This window comes from Rhinolophus sinicus, chromosome 15 (assembly GCF_057876585.1).
Source record: "Rhinolophus sinicus isolate RSI-liver-muscle chromosome 15, RSI-T2T, whole genome shotgun sequence".
Classification (NCBI taxonomy): Eukaryota; Metazoa; Chordata; class Mammalia; order Chiroptera; family Rhinolophidae; genus Rhinolophus; species Rhinolophus sinicus.
The window spans coordinates 73,897,611-73,917,630 of NC_142515.1; the positions used below are offsets into that span (position 1 = coordinate 73,897,611).

The 20,020-nt window shown below is 55.0% G+C and overlaps 1 protein-coding gene and 1 pseudogene across 5 annotated transcripts; one reads left to right on the forward strand and one right to left on the reverse strand.

Moving 5' to 3' along the window:
- Positions 1-43: 43 nt before the first annotated feature.
- LOC109453866 (large ribosomal subunit protein bL17m pseudogene) lies at positions 44-1,076 on the forward strand (annotated as a pseudogene).
- Positions 1,077-1,905: 829 nt separating this feature from the next.
- Positions 1,906-19,156, reverse strand: SGTA (small glutamine rich tetratricopeptide repeat co-chaperone alpha). Of its 5 annotated transcripts, none has more exons than XM_019744268.3 (12): positions 19,018-19,156; positions 12,309-12,448; positions 11,299-11,408; positions 10,998-11,079; positions 9,876-9,975; positions 8,542-8,646; positions 7,544-7,682; positions 6,697-6,759; positions 4,980-5,017; positions 4,365-4,454; positions 4,028-4,148; positions 1,906-3,056 (listed from the first exon to the last, which is right to left on the reverse strand). In XM_019744268.3, exons 2-11 carry the CDS (start codon positions 12,406-12,408, stop codon positions 4,034-4,036), a joined length of 942 nt encoding a protein of 313 aa, XP_019599827.1. In that variant the 5' UTR covers positions 12,409-12,448; positions 19,018-19,156; the 3' UTR covers positions 1,906-3,056; positions 4,028-4,033. The 5 variants fall into 5 exon arrangements, with proteins under 5 accessions (XP_019599827.1, XP_019599828.1, XP_019599829.1 ...); XM_019744269.3 differs by having other exon boundaries at positions 12,309-12,538; positions 19,018-19,100; XM_019744270.3 differs by having other exon boundaries at positions 12,309-12,408; positions 19,018-19,090.
- Between the last annotated feature and the right edge of the window lie 864 nt (positions 19,157-20,020).

Here is a 20,020-nt window from a genome sequence, read left to right on the forward strand (position 1 = left end):
AAGCTTGGTGGGTGTCAGAATCACCTGGAGGGTTCATTAAAACATGACTGGAGGGAACACGCAGCTGTCAGTCGCTGCCACCACCTCCCATGGCAGTGTATTCCACCCGCTGGGCCTCGGTCCCAAGTCCCACATCGACCTGTTGCTTACGCGACTAGTGCGACACTAATGTATCGAGGCATCAGGGGTACGTGTGGATGAGATGAGGGGCTACGCTGAGTGGATCATCGACTGTGGGAAGCTGGGAGACACCAACAAAGGAGCCGTGTGTATGGCTGACTCCTGGCTCACAAAGACGTGCTCCCAAAGCTGCTTCCAGGACTGGCCCCTCGGTAGCACGGTCAGAATGGGGGCTACACAAGAATGCTGCAGGTCCCAAATCGGAACGAGCCTCCTCAGGCCAAGATGGCAGTGATTAGTATAAAGGGAACTGCCTCGCAGGCCTGCCCCTGCCTTGCAGGTAGCAACCTTATGCTCAACTAGCTGCTTCAGGGGCTGCGGCCAGACCAGGAAGTAAGCATCTATAACCCACGCACAGCTCAAACACCAGGCAGCCAAAGGACGTGTGGCTCTCATCAGTGCTCATGGTCAGAGGCCTTTGGAGCTGTTTTAACCTCTAAGAACTGGAGTGTGAGTTGTGAAATCGACTGTATTAATGGAGCTCAGAATGTTCTGGGGAGCCAGATGACCCTCTCTTTGCACAATAGATAAAATTCCTTGTATGAATTCAAAAATAAAACAAACACAGATGACTGGGCCCCACCCCATTTCAGATCCAGTAGGTCTGGGGGTGGGGGGCCAAGAATTTGCATCTCTGCCAAGCTCCAAGTAGCTGATGATGCTGGGCTGGAAGAGGGGGTGTCACACGCCGACAGCCATTGTCCTAAAGCAGGGTCTCCCCCTCATCACTGCTGACATCGGCTGAGTCACTCCTTGTGGGGCCACCGGGGCGCTGTGGGGGGCTGCGCAGCATCCCCGGCCCCGCCCACTCGACGGCAGGAGCACCTCCGGTCATGACCATAGACGTCCCCCCCATTGCCCACCGCTCCCTGGGGACAGAATCACCCCTGGTGTAAACCCTATCAGGAGACACACACCTCACTCTTGCCCACATCTACCATCCATACTAGCCTGAGTGCTTCCTACTGCAGCTGACTCCCAGTTGGTATTTTGTGATTTGTTGGAGGATAACTGCTGAGCCTGGAAATCTCATTTCATCTGTAGATGAAGCGGGCGACCCTCACACGGAGGTGGGGTCCTCAGCCAGTCCCTCCCGGAACAGGCACTGCAATTGGGGGTCAGGCTGCTCCAGAAAGACAGTCGAAGCTGTTTCTTCACCTATGAAATGAGTACGATGGTGCTGTCCATGGGATATTGCAAATAGGAATCAAGAGTCCACATGCGGTTTACAAAATGACCATGGAGTGCTTTCTATGTCCACAGAGCCCACACAGCACCCTAGGATCAGGGCTGAGACAAGTCCAGAAGGTTCTTTGGGCTCCTTCCTGAGACCACGTCTCTCCCCTGGAGTAGTTGGTTATAGAAGTTTGGGTCTTTGGATTATGGAATGAAGAATTTATGTGCTGTTAGAACATACCAGAAAGGCGATGCACAATAACCTTACTGTCCTGCCCCCCAAATCCTAGAAGTCTGGCTTGATCCGTAGGGTCATCCTTTACATAGGGGTGGGACTGGAGTCAAAGGTGAGGAAAGGAAGGAACATGGGGACAGCCCAGATTTGCTGTTTCTTGAACCATCTGCGACCCTGGCACACAAAATGCTTACAGTGTTGTGTCAAGCGGGGACGAGTGGGCGATCAAGAAACTCCAGGCTGGGAAGTTTCTGGAAATGTGGGGCAGGGAGGGGGAGGGGTGGCACCCAGAGGCCAACACAGACAAGCAGAGGTCACGATGTCTATTTATTCCCCACGTTACACTCATCACCATGACTAGCACTCAAGAGTTAGGGCTACCTCACTGGCCAGTGATGACTGCTGGTGGTGGCCCTTCTTCCTACTAGTTTCCTATAACACACATAGCACAGGGTCAACCTCGAAGACCATCAGGGAGCCTCCAACACTGCTGCCGGTACAGGGAGCTGGCCAATCTCCCCACCATGCCCCTGTCCAAGCAGGGGCTGTGGGGACATCCACGGTGGACTCGAGTCCTGGGCAGGCTTCCTGGCCTGGGCTTGAATGCTTGCCCTCCTGGGAGGCAGCTCTTGGCTGCTCGGCAATTGAAGGCCAAAGCGGGTGGCACCAGGGCCCCAGAACAGCAGGGGCGCCCACTGGGGCTGGACACACAGGAAGGCCAGGACGGCATGGAGGCCAGGCCCGAAGGTCACGATCACGCTCCTCACGGGCTGTGGAGCGTGAACACTAGGGAAGGACGACGGGAGGGCGAGATGTGTCCATCCAAACGCTGATGGGAAGCAGCCCCGGAGCTGGCCCTGTGCTCCGCGACGGTCCCATGGGCCACTCTCGCTCCTGCTGGGCACAGGGCAATGAACGTGTCTTCCAGGAGTCTGCATCTGGAGTCCCTCATGCAGGAACTTGGGTCCAAGGGCCTGGTGGGTGCAGGCACCCAGACCATGGCTGGCAGTGAGCTCGTCTGAGCAGGGCATGGCCAGGTAGCCAAGGTCGACTCAGAAAGTGGCTTCCCACCGGCTGGAGGCCCCTGAAGACAGACCGAGGGGGTGGTGGGGGCCAAGGAAGGCGCTCTGGATGTGGCTGAACATAAAACCGGCTGCTTGTCAGAAAGCGGCCCAAGGACCATTCCCACTCAAGAATATTCTAGAAAATACTTTTTGGGGGGCCAGCGGGGAGATTGGTGCTGGTCTGTGTTCACAGCTTGCTGGTTCTGTTTCGAGAAGGGTCTGGGAGCCGTGAGTACAAAAAGGGAAGGGAGGGCGAGGCGGGAAAAAAATCATAAAAATCCTCTGAACATGCAGGTCCAATTTCTTTTTCTTTTTCTCTCTCAGGCAGTCCAATAGGAGAAAAGGGCAGAATGTGCGGAGACTTCTAGTCGGCTGGGAAGGGCCTGATGGCGTTGGGATGGCTGGAGGAACAGGACACGAGGGTGGTCAGTCAGGCGGGTGCCCAGACTCGGGGCAGGCACTGCTGGGGGCCGCCGTTGCTGAAACCTAAATCCCCCCACCTCCATGTGGCTGGTGGCAGCTGTGTTAGCACAGAAACAGAGTGCGGCCATTGTTACAGGTGGTTCTGGGGGCCCAGCGGTGAAAACGTCAGTGAAAGTACTTTGGGGAGAAGGTTCCAACAAATAACGAATACAAAATTGACCTCAGCTATGTTTTTTCTTAAAATTAATGCAAAAAACTGGAAGAAAAAAATGACCCAAATATTAACATTAGTTGCTCTGGGTGGAAAGATTAAAATCATTTTTTCTGCCTTATTGGTTTTTCTTCACATTTTTCTACAAAAAATCATGGTGAGAAGGAAAATGGCAACACAGAGGTCGTACCACAGCATAATGCCAACATCCTGGGGAAGAAAGCCGCCTGCCACACGCACTCAGGGAGTGGAGTCACTAGAGAGGACAGGGCAGAGGTCAGGGGCCCTGGAAATGGCTAACTGAGCCAGCCAAGGCCACCAGAGACCCTTTGGGAACACCCAAGTGCATTTTTGAGCAATTGTACATGTAACATCTGCTCACACAAACAAACACTCACACACACGAAAGCCCAACGAAACCAGGCAGAGCAGCTGGGCAGGAAGGAGGCAGGTGCTGCCTGACCTCCCCGCACTCAGGCGACCTTGCGGTGGCTGCTTGCACAGTGCGCGTGCACAGAGGCGTGCGTGTCACCTGTCACCGCTCAGGAAGCAGCCCTTCCAGGGAGCAGTGGGTTTCAGCCCTCACCCCTCCCTCCGGGAGAGTGGGCAGGGGGAGGAACAGCTGGAAGGGCGCCTGAGGACCTGAGATGCCCCCTGCCTGGCCTCAGTGACCTTGAGCCCAGGCCGGCTCCCCGAGGGGACTTACGTGGGGGTCACTCCTGCACCCCGACGACTTACGTGGGGTCACTCCTGCTGCTCCTCGTTGCTGGCGCTGGGTGTCCGACTCCGGATCTGACTGCGAAGCTGCTCGATGAGCTCTGGGTTCTGCTGCTGCATCTGCTGAGCGAACTGCTGGCCCCTGAGGGGACGGGAGGTGCCGGGCTCAGCGGGGCTGGGGGCCCTGGTGCAGTCACATGCCCCCGGATGCGCCGCTCCAGGGCAGTGCGGCCACTCACCACAGGACACGGGACCGAGAGTGCCCGGGGCACAGCTGACGTGTCCCCCACGCCCCCCCCACCTCCGTTTTGTGACGCACTCCTGCCCGCCTGAGTCCCCACTGAGCAGGTTTACTCACGCCTGGATGAGACTGGCCAGGTCGTTCTGTGAGGGGCTGGTGCCGGGGGTCCCCAGGGGGTTGTGGCCTCCAGAGATCATCCCAGACATGCTGCAAGGAGAGCCCATGGCTTGCACCCCCGGGTGGCTCCCATCAGTCCTTCCCCTCCGCTAGCAAGCTGCTCGCCCACATGGCAGGCTCTCAGGGCCCAGCCTCTCCCTGATGGCAGCCCTTGTGAGTCCCATCAGCTTTCCCAGGCACAGCCTTTTGCCTTCAAGACAATGATTCTCAGCAGGGCAATTCTGGCCAAGTGACACTGGGACATGTCTGTGACACAAAAGGCCACACAGTATGAGATTCCATCCATGTAAATATCCAGAACAGGCACAACCAACGACAGGAAGTGGGTTAGCGGTTGTCAGGGGCTGCGGGAGGAAGTGGGAGTGAAGGGGACGGGGAATCTTATTGGGGTGAAGGAACGTTCTGGAATTAGATGGTGGTGATGGCTGCACAACACTGTGAATGCACTTAAGGCCTCTGAGTTGTAAGCTAAAATGGTTAAAATGGTATGTATATTTTATCATAATAAAAAAAGAGATTTAACCTGAAACCCAGTGGAGAATGGCTATCACTTACAGCTGCTGAACTTGGGGGTTGTTCATCAGGTTTGATGCCTGAAGAAAAGAACAGATTGTCACAAGACAGCTTCCAACGTGTCTTAACTGGGGACACACATCCTCATGAGCGAGCGCCCTGGGCTCTCCCGCCCAAGCAACAGGCCTATCACACCGGCATTTGGTCTCCTGGTCTCATTCGAGGTCCCATTTCCCCCTCCACTCCCCTCTATTCCCATGGTGACCCTCCCATTTCACCACTTTAATCCCGCCTGGGACCTTTACTTTAAGAGATTCCAGGGCACCTCATCATTTTTCTGCTCGCTGCTTAGGTTTTGCCACGTGGATGCACCTTGGATCTTTTTTCTGGCCACTGAACACGTTAGGAGAGCCAGTCAGTCCCCAGTTTTGCTCCAGCATAAGTGATGCACTGAGTGCTTCTGTGCAGTCACCTGCCCACTGAGGACACCTCCTTAGGACCCAAGTAAGGGAGTGAACGGGTAGGGACTGAAAGAGCTGCCTGCCAGAGTGGCTCATGGGCTGCTTGCCTTTCTGTCAAGGACTGGAGGGTAAGTACTGTTGGCTTTTGGGGCCACCGTTGTGTCCCAACCACGTAGCCTTGCTGAAAGTCGCCAGTCTTTCTATGTCACTTTGTACGTAATTACCTATTCCATGATGACACTACATGTCATAAACTGAATTCACTGACAAAGACCTAGAGTTTAATTATCAACATGCCAGTCAATAATCTCTCATCCAGCTGGCAAAATTATGCCATAGTTGACATATCTGAAGGAAGTTATATGACCTTCAATTTTAGAACCTATAAAAACACTGACTAGATAAAACCTACACCACGGTCTGAGTCATCAACATGGAAATGCGTGGGTGTGGCCATGCCAATAAAAGTACAAAACCCAGCAGTGGGTGGAACCTGCCCACTCCAGGTGGATGAGGTTGAAAGGAGTGACTGCTGTCAGGCCAAGTGCTCCCGCCAGGACACCCTTTGGACAACTCGTGCCTGCTCACCCCATCCATCGATGGAGAACAAGGCTTTCACAGAGGCCTATACCTATACCAACAGCGTGACCTCTGCCCATGTAGGTGAGATGCACCTTGCTATAGTGAGGATATTTTTCTGCCAGTGGCTTCTGGAATTTTCTCTCCCTGACAATGTGAGGCCCTGTACCCCAAGGCCCTGTGAGCCAAAAGTGCAGCCTCAGGCCCAGCGAGACCACCCAGGGATGGACACGTGTGTGTGGGGATCCGTCCCAAAGGGTCACAGCTGGGAGCCCACTCTCACAGGACAGCAGAAGTGTCTCTGGGGCACCTACCACTCTGGTGTGGCATCTGAACCTGGGGCAGCAGGCAGAGCCCTGTCATTGTCCCTGTGCCCGTGGCAGGAGGGCACCATGCTATAGGGATGTAGTTTTCCCAGGTTAATCAGTTGGGAGAGGCAGGATTCAGTTTGTTTTTTGTACTTAATACGTGTGAGTGTGTCTCACTTGAGACCATGCTGCCCCCAGGGGACACATGACATCTGGGACATCTGTGGGCGCTTCTGGCATCGAGTGGGTGGGGCCAGGGATGCCGCTCAGCACTGCTGTGCCCAGGACGGCTCCAGAGAGCACGCCCGGCCCCAGTGGCCGGGGCTATGGCAGGCAGCACCTGGCAGACCCGGGTGGTGGGTGAGGATGCGGCTGGGGCCAGGGTGGGGTGGGGTGGGGGGGAGCAGTTACCATGCTCATGAAGCCGGGATTGTTCAGCAGGCCCGCGATGTCGAAGCTGCCGACCCCTCCTGTCTGTGGGGAAGAGGAAAGCACCGGTTAGTGGCATGTGGATCCAGGACCACGCCACTAGCACCGGGAACTGAGAAGTGAGCCCACGTGGGGCCTGTTTGGAGCTCTAAGACAGGTGTGCAACTCAGATAGGCGTGCTCTCAGCCTGAGCAGCCAGGCCCTGCGGCCAGGGGTGCTTCAGAAGATGCATGAAGCCCGCCCTCCATCACTAGGGAAAAGCAGTGTGTTAGCCTGCTTTCATTTTCTGATGCTCTGACACCTGGGGCCTGGCAGACCCTGGAGGGACAGTCCCTCCCTGGGGTGACCAATTCCTAGAGACAGTCACCTCAGAGCCCACCCCCCGGGCCCCTCCTCTACAGGGGCTGTCACACTGCAGGCCACTATCCCTCTGCCCTAATCACCCCAGGGCCAGGTGCCAGACTATGAGGGCCACCCCATGTTCCACAGCCTGTTTCCCCTGCCTCACCATTTCCTCCTAGAGAAACCACAAAGGTCTGGTCCATGATTCCCCCTCCCTCTGCCTCCCGACCCACCCTGGTGCTTCCCCGTGTGGCCCTGAGGCCTGTACCCTCCTGCTTCTGCGGACCAGCGAGGATAAAAACGTCTTCCGTCCTGACAGGCATTTCCGCATGTGTGCCTCACTCCTGACTAAGCAAATGCCAGGCCCTCCCAACAGCACAGACGTTCTTTGCACACAGGCCAAGCCCAGCCTCAGCCTGTGAGCTGTGAGGGCACCTGCCTGGCCACTCTACCAGAATCACCACCCTCGCTCCCCGGGGTGACTCACGGGACTGGGCGCCTCCCTGAGCTTCACTTCTGCAATCTTGAGGTTAGACTTGTACGTCTCGTTGTCGGGGTCCAGCTCCAGGGCCTTCCTATAGTAGGCCACGGCCTTCGTGTGCTTGTTCAAACTGGAGAGCGCCAGGCTGCGGGGAGAAATGCCGGGAGGCCTGTCTCTCGTGTGGCCCCGCCCCAGACTGTCTGCACGTCGATGTCACTGCTTGTCCAGCCTGGGCTCAGTGGAGAGGACACAAGAGGAGGTGGGCGGGGCTAACGAGACAGACACTAAGACGTCCTAGTGCTGGTGGATAGTGGTACCCAACACCAAGGGCTCTGAGCCCGAGGAGGAGCTCTGAGGAGGCGGACAGGGCTGGGCAGATAAAGATGTCTACTTGGTCCTTGTCCCTGATCCTGGCATTGAGCTCCAAAATTCCTGGAATCGCCTGAGTCACCAGTGTGTGCTTCGTTATTCATAATGAACCTCCTCAGATCACACCTAAAGAAGGTGACCATGAGCATGTGCCAGGAGGGTGGTGCAGCCCCAACTCCACAGGGTCTGGAACCCTGCGCCCAGGCCTCTTCTGGGCCTTGCACTGGGCCATCTGTATCCTTTCTAACAAGCTGGTGAATGCAGATAAAGCATGTCCCTATGTCCTGTGACCTGTTCTAGAGAATTAACAAACCTGAGGAAGGGTTGTGGGAAAGCCTGACTTAAAGCTGGCTGATCAGAAGCACAGGTGACGGCCTGGACCTGTGACTGGTGTCTGAGGTGAGAGTGGTCTTGTGGGGCTGAGCCCTGAGCCTGTGGGGTCTGCACCAACTCCAGGCAGGTGATCTCAGGACTGAGCCAAATTGCTGGACACCTGCTAGTGTTGGAAAGCTGGCTGTGGGGTGGAAAAACCTCCACACAATTGGGAGACGGAATGTGCTGGACGTGGGGAGAGGGGCAGCCTGGGTCTGGACAGAGACCTGGCTCCCAGGGACGGGCGCCTGCCCAGCACTTACCCCATCCTGCCGTAGGCTTTGCTGTAGGACGGGTCTATGCAGATGGCTCGCTCGCAGTCCTGCACGGCCCCGGCATAGTTGCCGAGTTTGCTGTAGGCTGCAGCTCTGGGGAGACAGATCAGGGCGGTCAGAGAGCTACATCCCTGGCTGGCTGCCCAGGAGGAGCCGTTTGGGGGCAGGCCTCGGTTTACCCATCTAACCACACGTACATACGTACTTACATACATATGTATGTACTACATGGTTAGATAAATGCAGGCTGTCATGGGAATCCGCTTGCTGGGGTGCTGTGCTGCCCCCCCTCACCAGGGGGGAAACCGAAGCTGAAGGAGGCAGAGGGGTGTGGCCCAACACTGCACAGTAGACAGGCCGTGATGGGACGTGGTCCACAGTCACCGGACTCTACTGTCTAGACTCTTCCCATTGCCAAATATGCCAGGATTGTTAAAAAACACCCAAGACCCCTCACAAGACCGCCGTCCAAGCTCTTGGCTATGAGGCAGGGTTCTTTTCTCACCATCTTAGGTTTTAGTGTTTCCACTTCATGCCCTTCTGGTTTTGAAGCACAGAAAGGCGTCAGGTGGAAACACAAGTTGGAACGCGGCAAGGCCACCCAAAGAGTATTCAAGAAGCCTGTGCCACCTGTGAAATTTTTCTGTAAATCTAGAACTATTTCCCCAAAAAGAGTTAGAAAGAAACCAAAAAAAAAAAAGAAGCACATTTGGCCCGGAGGCATGCACCCTTCTGATGTCCTCTGCACCGTGTTCCTGCCTTCCACACTGGGGGCACCATGTGACAGCCTGCTGTCCCCAGTCCCTCTCCTCCTGCTGCCCCCTCAGTCCCTCTTGTAAGTACAATATTCTGTACAGCGAGGCTATGTGAGAGCTAACATGGCTTTTCTTTAAGAGCACAGGCCAGGGTCAAATACAAGGTGATGGAGACTAGACTTTGGGTGATAAGCACACAATGGAGAGTACAGACATCGTATCATAGTTGCACACCTGAAATTTATATAATGTTGTTAACCAATGTTATCCCAATAAATTAAACAAACAAACAAACAAACAAACAAAGTACAGGCCCAACATAGCTCCTCACAACTGTTAGTGCTGCTTTGGGCAGGTGCATGAAACGTTATGCAAATTTTGGGTTATTTTCTAGACTCCACATCTGTGCAGAGAATGGTGCCACATAATTTTAATGTCACTAGCGACTTTGGATGACCCCTTACTGGCCGCCTGACACCTGGTGCATGTGGGACTGCAGGGGGGTGGGGGGAGGAGGGGCAATGGCTGCCATGCCGCACTCACGCCCCAGCCCGTGCAGGCTGCTACCTATTGCAGAAGTAGACAGCGTTGGCGGGGTTGAGCTCGATGGCTTTCCCGTAGAAGTGCACGGCAGCTTCAAAGTTCTCCACTTTCATCTGCTCATTTCCTAGAGGAAGAAAAGAACGCACACCTGCTGTTCACATGGGACCCAAAGGGTCTGAAGCGGTGCTCCCAGCAATTCCTACCAGCCTCCTAACTGCAGGTCTGAGATTTTGGGGGGCAGGATGCAACACTCAGGCACGAGCGAGAGGGTACTGTTTGTGTTGAGCGCTTGAGCCAATGGTGACAGCAGCTGTCACTGCTTTGGTTGTGGTGTTCAAGAACATAAATCTCAAATACTGTCATTTTTTTGTCACCCTTCAGACATAGCCAAGTTTTAATGAGAAGTAACTCACATACTACAAAAAGCAGCCTTTGAAATTATACAACTGAGTGGTGTTTTAGTATATTTGGAGTTGTGCAACCATCACTTCTAATTCTAGAATATTCCATCACCCCAAAAAGCAATCCTGTCTCCATCAGCAGTGACCCCCATCCCCTCCCCCAGCCCGACAACCATGAACCCACTTTGTGTCTGTGGATGTGCCTATTAGGACATTTCCCATAAGTGGAATCACACACTGTGTGGCCTGTGTGTCCGGTTTCTCTCATGAGCACAGTGTGTTCAAGGTCCATCCACGTTGTGGCGAGTGTCAGCGCCTCCCTCCTTTTCATGGCCGAGTAACACTCCCGTGTGTGGATGGGACACACGGTGCATGTCCACCATCTACTGATGGACACCTGGGCAGTTTATACCTTTGGATGCTGGGAATTGTGCCGTTGTGAGCATCCGTGTACGAGCACACCCCTACGAGTGGAACTGCTGGGTCATGTGGTCACTGTGTTTAACTGTTTCTTGAGGTGGTGACCATTTCCCACAGCAGCTGCACCACTTACATTCCCACCCATCATGTGCGAGGATCTGATTTCTCCATGCCATCGCGTCCATGTTCTTAAAAGCCGCCTCCCACCCAGGCCCCATCTCCAAAGGCTGGTTTGCCGCCCGCTACTCCACAGCACCGGGACCAGCAGGCCGCGCCCGCCCCACAGGCCTGGAGTCTCCCCCGGGCATGGAGAATCCTCTCTCACCTTCAGTTTTGAGGCGCTCTGCCTCGGCCAAGTCCTCCTCAGAAGGCGGGGTTTGCTCGGGGCTCAGGCTCCGTGGCATCTCCTGGTCCCAAAGCAAAGATGGTAGTCCCGCTGTCCTCCTCACCCTCCAAACCTGCACCTTGAGCCTCCCTCCCTGTCAGGGGCTGCCCGAGGACCACTGAGCTCTGAGGGCAAAGAAGTGGGGCAGCCCAGGTGCCCAGAAAGGAGGGCTTCCGCGGCTGCGTGCTACCCGTGCTGCTCGTACTGCCCTTGCGGGTGATGGGGCAGCGCAGCGGCTCACCTTGCATGCAGCGGCAGCAGCTTCAAATATTTCTGGAAGAGTCTGAGGGAGTGCGAGGTCACTGTCTTCCACTGTCACCCCGAAAGCGGTCTCCAGGCACTGGATTGCCACTGTGAGGGAGATGGGCATTTTCTTCTGAGCGCACCCACATTTCCGACTTGGGGCCCGGGGGGCTCGCATTCAGTTGTCGTGGAGTGCGCTGGCAGAGACCTGGGCACATAGTGCAGCGCGTGCCCCAGGGCCCTGCTTGGACTCCATCTCCGCAGGACAGACGAACACATCTCTAGCCCAGCAAGCAGGAAGTGCAGGGAAGACACTGTTCCTGCCCAGCGGGGCTCATTGGTGACATGAGTTTCTTGGTGGGGTCACAATGCTGGGGCTACCCAGTTGGGGTGCCGGGGGGCGAGACCAGCCTGGAATGCCATGTTGGGGGCAAGGTGCTAGGGACACCCTATCAGGCCTCTTGGGATTCTGGCTGGAACCCGGAGCTTGAGGTCAACCCCTCCCCCCGAATCTTTATGACTGGGTTCCTTCTAGGGGCTGCACGATCACATGTGGGACAGGGACAGCCACCTGTGCAGGGCTCCCTGCCTACCTTCTGCCCGGACACCAGTGCCTGCCGCCACCTGAAGGAGGCCTGGCCTAATCAATGGAGGGATAGCACCGTGTGGTGGGAGAGGAGCCCTGGGCTAGAACTCAGTCTTGCACCTGCCCGGGGCTCAGTGGTCTTGCCTATGAAATGAGGACGGGGACCTGTGTCCATGGCTGGGCAAGTGCCCTGACCTACCATACCCACCATGTGGCGGGAGGGAGGAGGACACGAGGGGGCGGAGAAAAGGGGAGGGGCAGGGGAGGAGGACAGGAAAAGGAGGGGGGAAGGAGGAGGGGAGGAGGAAGAGGGAAAAGAGGGAGGAAGAGGAGGGAGGACAGAAGTGTGAGCAGGAGGAGGGGTGGGGGCAGGAAGCTGGGGACTGGGGACTCTCTTCCTGGGGCAGGAGGCCCGTGAGTACCTTCCAAGCTCTCCTGTGCATCGGACGAGAGTCCCCCGTGCCGCAGCTGGTCGTGCAGGAAGCGGATGATGGCGAAGGCCAGGCGCTTCTTGTTATCCATCTTGAGACAGGAAGAGATGATGCCCGGAGGTTTTCAGGAGCTGCAGACCCCAGCCAAGAGCATGAGGGCTGGGGCTGCCCAGACAGGACCCTGCAGGTGTCCCCCTCTCAGGCACATTGGCTAATTCTATCTGCGAGGTAAAAAGTTAACCGTCCCATTTTACAGATGAGACACTGAGGCAGTGGGGCCCAGAGCCCCTGTTCTTGGGGGTACAGGCCAGGGGGGTGCCCCTCACAGTCCTGCCTCCTTGCTCTCACGAGAGGACGACGTGGCCCTGGGCCTCTGTCATCACCCTTTCACTGGCTAGATGAGGAACACACGGGGTCTCCCCAGGGACTTGGAGAGCCACCTTGCATGGCTGGAGCCCTGCAGTTCTGTGAGCCCCAAGTTTCCAAGTCCTGATGCCTGCAAGGGACCTGAGGGGTCAGACAGGTATCACGGGTCACAGATCCCCTTCGAGGCCGCCTGAGGGCCTCCTCTGGGTTCCTCTGCAACGTTCTGTACTCTCAGGCCAGGAGCGACCCTGCCCCAACGGACACTGGGCCACGTGTGGGGACATCTGTGCTTGTCAAGACTGGCGTGCTCCTGGCATAGAGGGGGTGGGGGCCGGGGTGCTGCTGAAGGTCCCCCATAGACAGTGATAAGGCTTCAGTGTCCCCAGTGCTGGGAGAACAATAAACGAGTAAGGGTTCTACTACCCGAGGGCCTGTGATGTGTCAGGCACCTCACGTAGCATGTCTTACTCCCATCATACAGCGACCTCCCATGTTCACTGTCGCTCCCAGGTAGAGGACACAGGCGTGGGATGGGGTCCCACATGCTGCCCAAGTTCCTTCACGCCCACCTGGCATGGCTGGGAGTCACGAGTGAAGCGTTCTGGCCCCCCTGAAACACCTCCAATGGGGTGAATTGTCCTAGAACTTGAGGAGCAGGCCTCCTGACCCCACTATCATTAACTCATCGTCCCTGGTCATTCAGCCCCAGGCTTCCCAAGCTGGCTGACCGCAGGCTGGGCTGCTTCCAGCATTTGGCGCCTCACAGCCGCTCGCGGGGCAAGAGCAGTCAGGGTGTGCGAGGCTGGCCGTGCTCCGAGCTGTTTCTGGTTCATGGAAAACAACATCTATCAACTGCTTCTTAAAAAAAAAGAGTCAGAGAAGCCAGACACACAAGGCCACACAGTGTGTGATTCCACTTACGCCAAATGGTCTGGGACCAGGACTGGCCAGGAGACCTTGGGGGCGACACGGGGGCCCACAGAGATCAAACACTGCAATAAACTTATTTCAAAGACAGTGAGGCCCCAACATGTGAGTCATCCTTCCAGCTAGAGGGGACCAACAGAGAGCTGGCCAGGCCAGTCTGCTGGCCCCCAAACCCAAGGAGACAGACACACATGCCCAAAATGTCCATAGTGTTTTTGCTTTACAGATATTTGTTCTGACAGAGAACAGCATGACTCAGAGAAGCCAAAACGTGGATACAACCCTGGCAATGCCCATCGACAGGTGAGAGGATAAATGAAATCTGGTCCATCCACACACTGGGATAGCTTCAGCCTTAGAAAGGACAGACACTGACACCTGCTACAACGTGGACGAACCCGGAGGACATTATACTCAGAGAAGTAAAAGACACAGAAAGACAAACACTGTGTGACCCCACTCATAGGAGGTCCCCAGAGGAGTCAGATTCAGAGACAGAGAGTAGATGGTGGGGGCCAGGGGAGGGGTGGGAGTGAGTGTTTAATGGGGACAGAGTGTCAGTTTGGGGAGATGGAAAGTTCTGGAGATGATGGTGGTATGACACTGTGAGTGCACTTAATGCCACTAAACTGTGCACTAAACAACGGTTAGGATGAATTTTATGTTGTGTGTGTATTCTACTAAAATTAAAGACCCTTCTTTTCCTCCCTTTGGGATGTAAACCTCTGAGATCCTGGGACCCGGATTGTTTTACAGTCTGTTCTAAATCAGGGGTCAAATGTCACATCAGGGCAGCCACCTGCTTAGCCCAGAATGGCTTCTGCATTCTTCTATTATGCCAGTGCCTACATGACATCTTTCATTTTGCCTCCTTGGCCTTTGTTTGCTGACACCTTCCCCTTAAATCACTGTGGTGGCAAGCTGGATGGAGATGTGCCAGGGCCGTACGGAAGGGTCAAAGGTTCAGATAGGTGGCAAGGCAAGTTCATAGGCTGAGCAGCTGGCCTCTGCCTCAGCGTTCCAGACACCACTCTGGACCTTCTGGAGTCAGCATTGGTTCACGTGAGGTTCCCACTGGGCTTTGTGGTGCATGTGTGTGTGTGTGTAAGGGGTCTGCTTCTCCTTCCGGGAAATCTGATCTTTAGCATAACTTTCCTGCACCCTGGGACAAAGCTGGCACTGGAGGGGGTGACTACCGAGGGGTTCACTGAGGGTTTAGGAAACAGAAAGACAAAGTCACCCTCATTTCTGGCATGCCTTCAGTTCTTCCAATGCCCCTGGCCCTTTGTACCTCAGGACCTTTGCTCATGCTGTTCCCACCTCTCCTAACCCCACTGAACTAATTTAAGGCAACTCTCACCTGCCTTCCCTGGTATAAGCTCTCACTGACTGCCTTGTAGGTTTCTCCTGGTCTATGGATGTGTTCTCCTCCCAAGTGTCAGCCTCCCCAATGTGACATACTGAGCGTCAACAAGTCAGGGCCCCTCTGAAGCCTGCCCCCCGGCCAGGGAGGGCAAGGTCTGAAGTCATAATGCCTTAGATCTAGCCATTTCTGCCCAAGGCCAGCTGCATGTCACCTTCCTTGTCCCTGTGTCACAGCTGAAAGAATCCAAGTTGATACCCTCACTCTCCTCTTCTACACAATGGGGTAACAGAGGCATCTTCACAGTCTGTTGTGAAAATTCAGTGGCCTAATGCAGGGTTTCCCCACCCAGACCGTCGACGTGTGGCTCATTTCTCTTCTGTGTGAGGACTGTCCTGTGTACTGCAGGGTGTTCAACACCATCCCTGGCAGCCGCCTAATGTCCCCTGGGAGCAGGGGGTGGGAGGCAGGATCACCCCCCGAGGCCCCTTGGGTTAAGGGATTCATTGACTCCCAGGACCACCTGACAGGTCCCAGGAGACTGCACACTCTTAACACACAGCCTGAGTGGGAAGAGGGAGGGGGCGACTCACAGACGCTGGGGTCACCCTGGTTTACACCATGTGACCATGGAGGACTTATTTTGCTGCCTCCTGTGAGCAGGGATCAAATGCAATATTTTTCCAAATAATTAAAGCAGCGTCTTTCCCTTCAGCACTGCTAATACTAATACTGGGGCTGGGTCACTGCCTGTAGGGGGCCATCATGGGCACTGTGGGGGTTGGGCAACATCCCTGGCCACAGCCACTCGATGCCAGGAGCACCCCTCCAGTGGTGACAATCACAGATGTCCCTAGACATGGCCAAAACTCCCCAAGCTGAAAATCACTGATAGACACTAAGTGGAAAAATAAAGGCTCTAGGTCAACATAAGTCAGATTTTCTGGTCAAATGACTTTGCTGCAAACTTGCAGATCTGTTTGCTGAGCCTTTGGTTTGAGAAGGTGCAGAAACGGGCCTGTGGGTCCAGAACAGTGTCTGACACAGGTGAGCCTTAAAAACTGCTGCTTCTCCTCTCTCCTGACCGAGAGGGTAGGACAGGGAACAGTTTGCCCATCTGACTTCAATGCAGGGCTTTTGAGACGACAAACTTTCTGCTGCTCAGAGCTGGGCCCAGCCTGACACCGTGACAGCTCTTTTGCTTGCTGGCTGCTAGGCACCCGGTGTCTCTGGAACAATCATAACTTGTATGGCTTTGGCTGCTGGACAACACTCTCGAGGCCTACTCTCTCTGAACAGTGAGGCCTGTGTGAGCACTCAGAAGGCCCCCCGCGGCCGCGGTGCATGAAGGAGGCTGTGAGTGTGCACGGGTGCTGGGGGTGGGGATAGGGGTCCTGGGCCCAGCCCCTCTTTGGTGCCTGCAGAATCCCTTCTAGCTGTCGGTCCACCTTTTCATTTTATCATTGAAAAACAAAGAAACAAACAAAACAACACCAGCCTCTATTCATTTCCCTGCCCAGGACTGAAAGGGAAAAAGGACACATCTTACTGAAAATGAGCAACCAGACCCTCACATCGCAGGAAGAAGCACTGCTTTCGGAAGGAGGCCCACCACCTCCATGGGCGCTCTGCCCCTCCACCAGGCATTCCACAGCTCCTGTCACAGACACAGGTGTCTGCAAGCTGGTGCCATGTTCCTCCTTCCTATCCTAGAAACCCTCCTGTATCCAAGAAGGGCTGCCCCCAAACTAGAACTCGGGTTCCAGCCCACCCCCCAAAGCCCAGCCCTGTTTTCTTAAAAAATGCCACCAGGATGTCCTGCACACTCAACAAATCCTCAACAGCTCCCTGAAACGTCACGTGTGTGCACACGGTCCCTCACCACGGGTGTGTCACCCGCTGGGCCTAATCTGAACCCTCTGTGCTCTACGCAAACCGACTGCTCGCCTTTCCTCTGACCCACTGGGGAAACTCTTATTCTCTCTTCCACACTAAGCTTCAAAGTCACTGCCTCAGACAGAGTCTGGACACCTTCTTTTTCCAGCAAAGGCCAAGTACGATTCCCACCTCTGGTCCAGCACCTCCTAAAAGGCTCTAGGACACTTTCCTGGCCTGTCTTACCCCAGTGGACCGCGGGCCATTGGATAGATCATCTGCCCTTGAACCCCAGCTCTTGGGGGCGTTTGATCCATATGGACTCAAGGAAACGTGAGGTCACTGTTAAATTCAGAACCACGCAACCAGGTTCCCTGCGGAGGTCATTCTCTTTGGGACTTGGTTTCCTCATTAGATCTTCAGTCTTGCCTACCTACTCACAATCCCCTTTATTCCTTCAATCCTCACTGAGCATTTCCTACCTCAGCCAGCACTGGGATTTGGCAGAAAAAATGCAGGATGGAGTAAGACTACAGCTCTCGACCTGGGGCAGAGCTTAACTCCATTTACAGTCACTCACCCTCCCAGAAGACTGAACTGTAAACCTCGGGTGAAATCCTTGGAGTCCCAAGGACCTTCCAGGCACTGAGCTAAGTGCTGTACATGCAATTTCAGGGATTAGCAAACATTTTCTGAAAAGGGCCAGAGTAAATTCCTTCAACTTCCCAGGCCACAGGGTCTCTGTGGCAACGATTCAACACTACTAACACAATGTAAAAGCAGCCACAGATAAAGCCCATGCAATTGGGTACGGCTCTAGCCATGAAACTTCATTTACAAAAACAAGCTGCAGCTGGACTTGCTCCCCTGACCACTGTGCTGAATGCCTGGGTTGCTTTGTCTAATCCCCATCCCACAGAAGGGAAAACCGAGGCTTAGATGGATAGGTTGCCTCTCAAGGTCACCCAGCTAAGCCACAAATCAGTTTTGAACCCAGGCAGTCTGACTCCAGAGCTTAAAGGCCGAAGTACCCTTTCCTCTCCCCACAAAAATGGGTGCACACACAAAACCTTGCACATGATTTCTTGTGCCTCCCCCCTCAAAACCCTCCTACTCAAGCTCTTGCTGGTGAAGAACCAGTGGTATAGGGTAGGGTTTAACTTTGGGACTGCTGACATTTGGGGCTGACCATTCTCTGGGGGGCCATCCTGGGCACTGTGGGGGAGTTGAGCAGCACCCCTGGCCCCCACCCACTCAGTGCCAGCAACACCCCAGTCATGACAACCATAGATGGTCCCCTTTGCCCAGTGTCCTCTCTGGTGGACAAAACCACTGGTCTAGGGAGAGGAAAAACAGACTAGCCATTCTCCAGTGAGCTCTTAACAAGCACCAGGAATCTGATTAAAAAATGTCCCAGGTGTATTTAACCTCACAATAACCCTAGCAGGCATATATTTCTACAGTCCCTCTAGCAGAAGAATGGCACTGCTCAGAGAGAGAAAGCAACTCGCCCAAGCTTACACAGCCAGCAGGAGGTGGTGGAGCTGGTCCTCGAGCCCAGATTTCTCCCGCCTCGCGTACAGCATGTAGAAGAGTCTAAGTGTGAAATAAGACTAACTGCTGATACCTCTGTGCTCTCACTTTGCGCTGCGCTCTGTGGCTTTAACCGCCCCCCCCCCCCGGTCCCGAACCCCCCAAGGCAGTGACTGTGACGACGCCCGTTTTACAGAGGGGAAAACTGAGACTCTGAGAAGTCAAGAGGGTGGCCAAGGTTACCCAGATGGAGAGCGGCGGCGCTGGGACAGGGGCCCCGACCTGAGCCCCACGAATGGGGGCTCAATTGAAAGGGGCTGTTTCCCGACAGCAGCGGACACCCATAGTGCTATCACTACGGTGGGCGCTCTTACTTCCTGTTGTCCACCCACGGGCCTGAGAACTAGCATTTCCCGGGCCTGGGATGCGGAGGAGGAAGGCCAGGGCTGGCAAGGGCCTGCCCGACGCCACCCAGCCTCAGTTTCCCCTCCGTGCCGCCCACTCACACAGCACACTGTTGTGGATCGTGGTGACCCCAGCCTCAGCCCGACCTCCCCTTACGGAGCCCAGAGCCCCGGGAGCCCCGAGCCGCGGAACCCAGGCCCGCCAGGCTCAGCGCGGTGCCCAACTACTCACCTCTCAGGCCGCCGAACCCCGACCCACCGACGGCTGCGCCTGCGCACCGCAGCGGCGCCCAACCCCGCCCCCCCAGGCGCGACGCCTGCGCGGAAAGAGCCTCCTCGCGCGCTGGCCGTCATTTTGCGCAAGCGCATCAATTATCCTGGTGGGCGTGGGGGGAAGTGACGAAGGTTAGAGGCGGGAACGAGCTGGTCGTTAGGGCAACTGACCTCTGCGACCGAATGAAGGCCGGAAATCAAGACTGATTCGTCCTCTACAGCGGAAAGAGAGCGGTGCATGGTGGGACAGTGGCGGATTTCTCCGTGATAGCGGAGCGGTCACGAGGCGCCGAGCTGGCCACGTGGTACAGCAGCGTTTGGGTCTCGGGCGCCTAATTGGACGTAGGCGCTCTGTGAATGCGAGCATCTGATACCCACTATCTTTGTGCATTTATTCATCCACCCATTTACCCACGAATGCATTCATTCATTCATTCAATCCATAAAGTGTAAAGGAATACAGAGATTGTTCACAGCAGGTGCCTAATAGTCAACAAATAGTTATTGCAAACCAAGTATAAAGACCAGCAGTGCAGCTTTGTTTACGGTGGCCAAGACATGGAAACAACCAAAATGTCCTTCGATAGATGAATGGATAAAGAAGTTGTATATATACACAATGGAATACTATTCGGTGGTGAGAAAAGATGATATAGGAACATTTGTGACAACATGGATGGATATTGAGAGAGTAATGCTGAGTGAAATAAGTCAGACAGAAAAAGCAGAGAACCATGTGATTTCACTGATATGTGGTATATAAACCAAAAACAACAAAAGAACAAGACAAACAAATGAGAAACAGAAACTTATAGACACAGATAATAGTTTAGTGGTTGCCAGAGGGTAAGGGGGGTGGGGGGTGGGAGATGAGGGTAAGGGGGATCGAATATATGGTGATGGAAGGAGAACTGACTCTGGGTGATGAACACACAATGGGATTTATAGATGATGTAATACAG